Here is a 10,344-nt window from a genome sequence, read left to right on the forward strand (position 1 = left end):
TGCAAGATGTGTATTTACGATCATACTGTTTGCAGGAATCGATACGATCGCGCGTGGCGATGGATTTTACTGGTAGCGTTGGCAGGATAGTCGAGGACCCTAAGGAAGCCAAGGACATAGCCGAAAACGAAGGTATGGTCTGGCGGCGGAGATGGCGACCGTTTTCGCGAACACCGCCGGGATGCGCCATGATGAGGCTGCACGGCTTGGATGCTGGTATACACGTTCTTCAGCCTTGGTTCCACGGCGGTCTCAAGAGGGATGTCGCGGCAGCTATTATAAGGGATCACGGCAGCGTCGACGGGTAAGTTCAATCTTGTCGATTAATCAACTTCTCAAGTCAATTTTACGAAAAAGGCGCGATTTAAATTTTGAGGCGAATAAACCGCCAAGTTCTCCGTTCTTCGTTCTAGTCCGCGAAAGTTATTCAAGTGTAATTCAAAGTTACGTACAATTAAAAGTCTGAAAAAAAAAAAAAATAATAAAAACTTTACTTTTATATTACTTTTATTATTTTAGATTAATGATTTATATGAAATTAAATTTAAAGAATAAATTACTAAATTAAAAAATATAATATAATGTAATATACCGTGGCGTTAATTAACTCTAAACGTTCTACGAATTAAGCTTTAATGCACAGTCGTAAGTTTCTCGAACGTTTCTCGGGTTTCTCCCTGCCTCTCTCTCATCTAATCGCACTCGCGATTGATGACCGTCGATTGCAGCATCGTACGGCGTCGTCATCGTAATGACGCTACCCCGAAAATCTCGATCGATACTAGTGACGATAACCATCATCATCCGGACGAGTGAGGGGCCGTCTCAAACCGGTTGAGAGTTACGACCTCGAATCTGTGAGCGCGACACGCCTGGCTGGCGCTTGCGTAATCTTCGCGATTATTACGAGCGATTGTAAATCACGATGAATTCCTATTGACCATACTTTGTTTCTCTCGCCTCACCTCAGCCTTTCGTCTCTCTTTGTTATTTTAGTATCTTATTATTTGCTAATTGGCTCGCGGCTGTCCGCGTATTTGAATTTTTAATCGCAATACTCGATTGTTCACTGCATTTTTCTATTCGAGATAATGCACCGTCAGTACATTTATATAATAACGCTCACTACTTCTTTTCGGTTAAAAAATAATAATATAAAAATGTTGTACAAATGATGAATTGGTACAGATATAAAAAATAGAAAAAAAGCAGCGAAAAATGAAATTTGTCGAAGGCGATGCTCCGTTGCGTAAAATAATTCTTTTTCTACGTCGTTATTTTTGTTGCATTTTATTTTGGGAATTATTTTTAGGGTTGTTCTCGGCTTAACAAATTTTCTTTCGCCGTTTCGTTTTTTGTTACTGCTTTTCTTTTCTCTCCCTCTCTCTCTCTTTTTATATGATTTTTTTTTTTTGCCCCTTGGTCTTTAGCTATGCCGCTTTGTCCTGGGTCGAATCCGTTACCGCGTACCATATTGACCCTCGCATTTAACCTATATTGACCCCGTAATCTCAGCCGAGCGTTACACGTGTGGACGCCCTTGAAACGTTAGGAAATTATTAATATCTTAAATCAGATTTCATTATATTCGCATAAGGCATTCTCTTGAGACTGGGGAAGATTACTCCCCGCGATGTTACATATTTGACGAACGGAATCATAGACGCGCGATAATCTTTACCAGACAACGAGGCTAATACGGTTCTCCAGCGTTGGTGTAATAATACAGGAAATAGAGAGAAAAATTAAAAAAAAAAGAGAAAAAGACTTTTTTTTTTTTTTTAATTCGACGAGCTCGAGTAAATGACTCGCACGCTAATGAGTCTAGCGACCGCGTGTCGTGTTCCTGTCCGGTGTTTCTGGTCGCTTGTTAACGAGCGTGGATCCCGTCGAGCGATCGGGTCCACGTCTCCGGCATGTCGATCATCTATCGGTGACCTCTTCTCGCGAGCGGTCACGACCAGAGTGAGCGGCAGCGTTTTGCCGCTATTCCGGTTTGTCGCTCGTTCTCTCCTATCTCCTCCTCGCTCCTCGATCTCATCTTTTATTCGCCGTACTAGTGCTGGGAATCGCGGATAAATGGTTAATTAACGACTCTCTCCATCTATCCCGTCGCGCTTAGCCCCGGATAATTGAGTGCTCGGGGATCACGTAGTTGTCTCCGGGTTTTACGTTCGTGCAAGGGGCCCTTGCATAAATTTGCATAATCTCGATCGTACACCCGCCTCCGCTGTATTTTCTTCCTCGTTCTTTCTCTCTTCATCTCGACAATGTCCTGCCTCGTGTCTTCCTACCTGGTACCCGCGAGTTTCTTCGCTCCCTTCGTGAGCTCTCGTTGTCTCGTGTCACGATCGTCGTCGTTAAACGCGAAAAACCTTCTAATCGATTCCGCCCCGGGCATTGTCTACTAATCGCCATTTGTCTCTCTCGATGTTGCGAGTTAGTTCAGGCAGCTCATGAGATAGAGAGGACATATCCCAGCGACGGACGCCGGGCTCCTTTGTACTATATAGGAGCCGTAACGTCGTTATCCTCTAACTCGGGATAGTTCTTGGACATTACCGTTCCGTAGCCGGGGCTACGAGTCACCGCCGCCGCCGCCGGCGTGTTATCTGCCTGCCTGGCGGACGTGGAATATTCACTCGCATGAATATTCCATTGGACGAGCATTGGAGTTGATGAGAGGCGATACCGGACATTAGCAAACGTTATCATCGCGCTACACATGAATAATCCGTGCAAGATACTAAAAAAAAAAAAAACAAAAAAAAAAGAAATAGGTCGCGCGAACGTGATCCGTCGTCGTTGTTGTTCTTAAATTCTTTTTCCAAAAGTTTCGTCTTGCGATATACGGCAAATGCGACGCAGTTATTTTCAGGAAATGCTAATCAGGCAAATTTTAAGATTCTGCCGAGAGAAGCAGTGGCGCATTTTCGCAACGAAGCGACAACGGTTGTCCCGTAAACGTATCGCCGTTGTGCTGTGTAATATTTGTTAATGATCGCGATACTTGTAGTATGAAATATTTATCAGAGAGCAGCGGGCATATGCTCGATTATATTTTATCGCGAAAGGGACCGCGAGCCGCTCTCTCTCTCTTTCTCTCTCCCTCTCTTTCTTTCCTCGGCGACATCGGCAACGGGATTTCTCAATGGGAGAGTGCCAGGAAGGAAGAGAGAACCGCTTCTTCCACTTGGAGTTTTACGATCGCGTGGCCGCGTTGCGATCGTTTTACGACACGAGTCTCTTTCTCTTTTTTCCATCCTTTCCCCTTTCCCTTCTCCTCCGTCTATCTCCTTTTCTTTCTCGCTGCAACCGATCTACCTCGTGACCGACCGGTCGGTCTTGTCTTCGTCATTGCATCCCCCTGACCTCCATCTTCGCCCCTCGCCTCTCTCGTTTTTTTTAAACCACTCTACTCGTCCCGCTGCCTTTTACGACCATACTAATTTATACTGTGATACGCCTGGACGAGCTGTAGTCTCGCCGTTCTCCCCGGTATCAAACATCTAGCACCCGGTTGCATCGTGCTGGTCTCTGCATGCTGCAAAAAGCGCAGCCTATCTCTTCTGAATCTCCCGACTAGTCCTGTATTCAGATATCGTCTGCCTCAACAGTTCTCAACCCTTTTTCTTGCTCGATCCCCGGTATACGTGTCGTCTAAATGTTTCTAAAAAAATTTGAAAGTCACCAACGAAGATAATACGTGACCGCCGTGCGGTATAAATTCTTCGTGATCTGATTAAGAAATTTTCTAGGAAATAATTTGAAAAGTTTCTTCAGGCCCCGAACGCCGCGATAAGTACGGCTTCGTTGCTCTTTCAGAATTTTTATTTATGCCGTTTTGTGTATTTTCAGCGTGTTTCTGGTCAGAGAGAGCAAGAGCAACCCCGGGGCCTTCGTGCTGACCTATAAGTACAACGACAAGGTCTTTCACGCGCAAATCCAGCCGGTAAGTATCCGCGTCTGATCGACAATTAGCGACCGGTCGAGGGTCTTTTTTTGCGATTGAGTTAATTTCGCGGCGATTAAACGCGAAAGAGTTTTCTCTGGCCGTTTATTTTAAAGCCAAAGTCATTGCAAGCGAAATAGCTATCGCAAGCCCTTAAAAAAAAGATTCTAATCTTTTGCCGTTTAAGTTAATTCCAAATATTTTAATATTAAAGATTTTTTTATATATCTATTTTATATATTATAAAAAATATATAAAAAATATATTATATTTTTTATATATTTTTTATATATATTTTTTTATATATTTTTTTATATATTTTATATATTATATTATATATATATATATATATATATATATATATATATATATATATATATATATATATTTATATAAAGCTTTTATTTTTATATCAGTGTCGATGCAATCTTTTTAATAATGGTACGTTACACACATGTACATGCGCGCGCGGACGTATTTTCTCAATATTACATAATGTTATATATCATATTAATTTCACATATGAATCGTTTCTTATAGATATTCGATGAGCGCCGCAACTGCTGGCTCTACACCCTCGATAAGGGAACGACCAAATTCTACGATCTGCTACAGCTGGTCGAATTTTATCAGCTGAACGCCGGCTCGTTGCCTACCCGGCTAACTCACTACGTACAAAACGGGGTAAAGCCGCCGCTGCACAAACCAGAGGACGGCGGAGCGTCGCCGTCGCCGCCCGAGAGCAGCAGCCAGCGGATAAACAACGTCGACAAAATCGCCGAGCCAAGCGGTAACCCGAGCAGCATTTGAGTATAGGACAGTCGGCGACCCGCTGGTGTTGTCGACGATCGCCTCCTCACCGTTTGCGCCACGAACAACGGTCCCCTCGATCCCGCCACTATCACCGACAACATCGTGATGGTTCATCGTAGTAGCAGCAATCGTTTGGGGAGCAGCAACGGCGGCGACGTTCGCGCGACACGATCGGGTTGCTGGAACCTGTGTTTCTGCAGTTACAACAAGTGGGATTTGTAGCGCGATCGGCAACGGCGAAAGAACCGGAATGATGTTCAAACGAACGCGAGAACATACGGCCGTCTTGTTAGTGTAAGAAAGAACGCGAGAAGGAACAAAGTAGAACGACGAAAGAGAAGAGCGGCACCGGCTTGAGCATCATCCATCGTTGAGTCATCTCGGGATCGCGACTCGTTCTTGTAACGCAGCATGGTGTGTGTGCGACGTCACTGGGTCGGCTGACCTGTACAACAGAACGACCAATTTTTGGGCGCGAGGCACGCAATAACGAGGAAAAGTACCGCCGCGGAAAAGGGAACCGCAGGATCGCTGTCGTACGAAAAATTCCAAGTTCTTTTTTTTTTTTTTTCGACTTTTCACGTTTGTTCTGTTGTTGTTCCGCTCACATGGGTTATGTTAAACTTTAATGCGACGCCGACGTTCGCCGACAGCGATCCTCACGCGGAAACGAAAACCTCTTCGATGTTTTTAATTGTACCGTGTTACCGAGTCGTCGTATAAGGATACATCTTGTCGTCTAGACCTTCCTGAATATCCCCGTCTCTTTTTATTTCCCTCCCACTTAAGAGTCTCAGTGATCAAAGAAACGCGTCTAGACGATCAGAGGCATCGCGTATTTGTTTTTATTAATTTTTCTTTTTCTTATTATTTTCTACATGTTTACGTCCGTGCAAGCATGGCGCGTACGACTAGATTGTTAACAGCGCGCGACGACGTCGTTCGCCAAGTTATTTCATGAGGAAAAAAGAAAAAGCGCGAAGTGCGCGCATGTGTGCGTTCGGTAATGCATGTTGTATCATTGTATGTTTGCGAGAAAGATGGAAAAAGAAAAAGATAGCGAGTGGATAAAAATAGAAGCGCGTCGCGAAGTACGATATAGTTTAACTATATCGTAGTGAATCAGCAATACAAGATGAATATAAACGTAAAATTTGGTTTTTCTGCTCGTGCGTATGCATCTGAGTGTATGAATGCGTATATATGAGAAAAAAAAAAGAGAGAAAATGTTGCGTGATCTCCTTTCCCTTCTTATCCTTTTTTTACTTCTACGTTTTCCTTTCTGGTGTACGTCGCGCATAATGACCGTCTCTTCTGTTTAGTCGTTTCTCTGAAGAGAATGCGCGACAGAGTCCGCCATGCGATTAGCTACCGAACACCTTTATCGCCTGACGACGACGACAACGACGACAGGTTTAAATGACGAGAGAATCGACCAAATTGTGAGAAAGAAAGAGAGAGAGAGAGAGAGGAGAGAGTGCATGAAGCGTCCGCGTGTTCCGTTCATTAGTTGTAAGCTGCATAAGGCCGAATCACTTGGAAATTACAATAGTGAGATTCATGATTATTTCCGAGTCCAAGATGTTCAAAATTAAGCGAGATTTATTAAGCTTGGACAACGAGACAGAAGCAACGGAAATAGAATATATGTTTCTCGTAGAGGTGTTAAAAAAAAAAATCTCGCGACTTGTTTTGCAAAATTTTGCCGCAGTTCAGAAACGTAAATTTTCACTGCGGTGCAAAGAGCCCATTACATTAATGAACCTAAGAAATACAATACAATTAGTATAAGAATCCTCGACGCACGCCTACGTTGAGGGCTGAGGAACACGCTCGCGGATTCTCGTGGTATTGTAACGTGCGCCGAAAAGTTAAAAGCGTGTTTCTTGGCAGACATGATCTCATATTTTACAGATGTTTCAGTTACGTGAGGCATTTGTTGGTTAATACGAATTCGGAAAATAAAAGTTCAATTATAATTATTGTAAAATTGCTAGAAACGCGTAACAATGAAATATAAAAAAAGAAAAATAATATAAAAATAAAAAAAAAAAGAAGAAGAGAAAGAGAATGAGTGAGATAGGTCTCAGAAGGAGAAATTATGTATGTGCAAGAAGTCAAGCAAAGAAGTTGGTCATGTGGTAAAAAGAACAAAAAGAGAGAGGTATATTTAAATACAAAGCAGATATATATACATAATATGTATATGCATGTTCTAAATTATACAATTTAATTTTATATTCGGGATATATATTATATACTATCGAACGGAAAAAAAGTCGATAGTGCGAAGTTCGTAGGTGCAGCATCACCAGGTGCGAACGTTGTCGTGCATTCTAGATTTATAATGTGGAAGTTTTTAACGTAATGTTTTTTAAATAATAACGCGAAAGTCATATAAGATAAAAGCGGATTGGCGGGAACTGGTGGAGTGTGCAGGGTACGGACGCGAGAGAAATTATTTACGCAATGTATTATGATTCGTCGAAAGAATAATACCAAATCCCTGCCTGTTATTTGTATCTCTACTTTTTAACGATATATTTTTTCATTGATTATATATATTTATTTAAACGTCGAACGTAGCGCCTACGCGTCATGTCTTGAAGAGGTAATTTTTTTTTTTTTTTTTTTTTTTGTTTTTTAAATTCGAAGAAGTGCAGATCTTACACAAATGAAATAACACCTATAACAGACAACACGAAACAACATATAAATTACACCTACACGAGAACACGGACACAAATTGCATTAAATTTTAGAATATAGTAGCGCTTTATAGAACTAAATATTAGGATAACAAATTCTTTATGAATGGGTATGAAAAAAAAAACAATCTTCTGTAGGAAGGGTGGTCCCCGCAAACGCGGCGTTCATCCCCGATCCGTTTGCGTCAAGTTCTCCGTTTCTTATAAAATTCAAGTTGAAAAGTCGAAATCAACGAAATTACCTCTCGGAATACGCTTATTGCGCGAAAAAAGAAATTGTCCTTTCGGCCTTTCGTGTAAATATGTCTATTTAGGCCAAAAAAAAAAAAAAAAAAAAAAAAGAGTCCCGCGTCTCCTTCCGAGTTTCCCTATCCCTTATTATTCCGTCTATCCGTGGCCCGTCGGCCGTTTAAAAATCAACTTTGATAGCGGTTAATCAATCTTGATTTTGCAGGTCGGCACCGCGGTTTCCCGCTTCCTTATCTTTCACTTTATACTATCCGAAAAGTTGGAACGGAAAACGAGATAGACGCCGAGTTCTTTGTGGCCACCAGCGTAAAAGAAGCTATAAATATTATTATTATTAATTAACTACATAAATTATAATAAAATATATTTTGTATTAATGTAGTCATGAATTAATACGGCAAACGCAGTGGTCTATGAAGACTGAATCTAAGTAAGAGAACGCAAATTAGTCCTGTGCGAATTTCATCGACGTCTGTTAAGAACAATAAAAATGATCAGGTAACGGAACGTTTACAATTGTGTTTTCATTTCTATCCCCGGAGTGCGTTTCGTTGATGCGTTGCTGCATTCTTATTATTTGAGCGCTTTAATTTATTTTATCGCTAAGCATTGGACACGATCTTACTTTTATTTCGCCCGTCTGTCTTTGTGAAATTGCTTCACCTTTCTACCTCGTGAGTGCTACCGGCCCACGACTTGAAGCCACGTAGTCGCAGCGAGCGCCGAGCGATTGGTATGCGAACGAATAATCCCGCAGACGTTGATGAAACTCACATTGTCATTTCTGGCAAGCGATATATTCTTCAAACTGAATCAATCGCACGTGTTCGATTGTACACAAATGCGGTGCACAGACAGAATAATCGAGTCTGTAGCGTGCGAGCGACACGAAGGTCCGAACGAAACGTGTATGTAGTCGCTGCCGCTAGTTCGCCCGCAAGGATAAACGTACAAGTTCCGGCCAGGCTTTTTGCTGTTGCACCCTCGCGCAATTTGCAACACGCAAAGGCAGCTTAATTCGTAGAACATATATGTGTAATAACGATGATTATATCACCGATTACATTATCTATCTGCCCACGGTGGATTTTGATTGGAGAACGAGACATCAATGATTATTCTTTTTCTATTTTTATAGAAAGAAAGCATTATATTGTCTTTATAATACGACAGGTTCTTTTTTTTTTTTAATACATTTCTTTATTCGTGTAAAATTACTCATTTTTTCAACTTTAATAAGTTTAATTAAAGATCAAGCTGAATTTTCTTATTCTTTTATATATATATATTTTTTTTTTGTTTAATTAAAATTTACGATACGAGTAATTTAAAAAATAACGAGCTTTCCACGAACATTTATTTAAAACTTTAATTTCACGATCGAGTTATCCGGATATGGAAACTACCCGGTTCATATCGACAGCATTAGCAGAACTATTTCGCAATGAAAACAAATTCGATAATGGTTGGAGAACGGAACGTGAAAAGCTTCTCCGATCACGATATGTTGAATGCAACTATGCGCTCCTCGATTACTAATGATCACGAATTGCAATCGTAATGGTAATAGTAATAATAATTAATCGCGATCTGGCGCCCGTTTGATTCGCGGTAAACGCGTGTCGTTACGAATGCGCTTCAGAGAGATAGAGAATGTGTACATGTGAGATGATTGCGTTGGTTGGAAAATAGCGCGAAAGTGTCCTTGCTGCCCATAATTTCCCGGAGAGTAACTCAATAGTTCTTTGCGACGTATGAGCCATCGGGCGTGACAAATTTAAGGCGACGCATTCACCCGTCTTTTCGACATTTCCTCAATTTTTAAGTCAAAATTTCATGTCGGGAAATAATCGAATATTAGAAGAAAAAAAAAGAAAAAAAAATATGATACGGTTATGAAGATACTAAAATGCAAAACGTAAAAGATATATGTTATGTTTCTTAAAACTTACAATTTATTATTACCGAATTATATCATTACTTCACCCAACGGCTCGTGCTAGATAACCAAAGGGACTAATGTGCCATCAATCGACAATCGCCGAATGCATCCTCAGTGACGGCAGGGACCATCGGTGCGACAATTTCCGGCACCTGCGGTCAGCGAGTATGTGCTCGTGGGCTGAAAACGGGGTCATTCGTGGTGTGTCCCCATCGGAACGTTTCAGCCGGAATGAACTCGCACGAGGTCGAGGCGGATTGAACGAAGAAGAGGGTGTGTCGTGTGTGCGTGGTTTGCGTGCGTAGATAATGCGTTGGATGCCGCCCGACGAAGTTCACGCGAACGGAACGCGTCAATCGATATCAACGGTATCCCAAAGTCGTAAGGAAAGGAAAGACAAATTTACATTGTGTTTTCAGTAGCAAGCAGGAAGAGCAGGCCGACCGGAAGCAGTGAGGAATATTTTATACAGGGTGCTCACGACAATTATTGTATTAGAAATCACGGACGATCAGAAGTCAAACGCACAAATTGTCGGACCGAGGCCTCATCGAGGCTTCCGACTTACCGTAGGCATTTCTATTCCCGTTGGAAAGCGGAGCTTTCTCGTAAAGAAAATCCGCTCGTAGATCTAACCAGACTCGTCCCTTAATTGTTACTCGCCTGTTTATTTCGAGTCG

General features: G+C 41.7%; 1 protein-coding gene across 7 annotated transcripts in view; it reads left to right on the top strand.

Annotated features, from left to right (window-relative positions):
• LOC139113585 (growth factor receptor-bound protein 14) overlaps positions 1–8,229 on the top strand; it is a 232,492-nt gene extending 224,263 nt beyond the window's left edge. For all 7 annotated transcript variants that reach the window (XM_070674820.1, XM_070674816.1, XM_070674817.1 and 4 more), the window contains 3 exons: positions 36–304; positions 3,859–3,952; positions 4,493–8,229. In XM_070674820.1, coding sequence (XP_070530921.1) covers positions 36–304; positions 3,859–3,952; positions 4,493–4,762 — 633 coding nt within the window. In that variant the 3' untranslated portion in view covers positions 4,763–8,229. The remainder of the gene's footprint in view (positions 1–35; positions 305–3,858; positions 3,953–4,492) is intronic.
• The last annotated feature ends 2,115 nt before the right edge of the window (positions 8,230–10,344 follow it).

This window comes from Cardiocondyla obscurior, linkage group LG03, assembly GCF_019399895.1.
Source record: "Cardiocondyla obscurior isolate alpha-2009 linkage group LG03, Cobs3.1, whole genome shotgun sequence".
NCBI lineage: Eukaryota > Metazoa > Arthropoda > Insecta > Hymenoptera > Formicidae > Cardiocondyla > Cardiocondyla obscurior.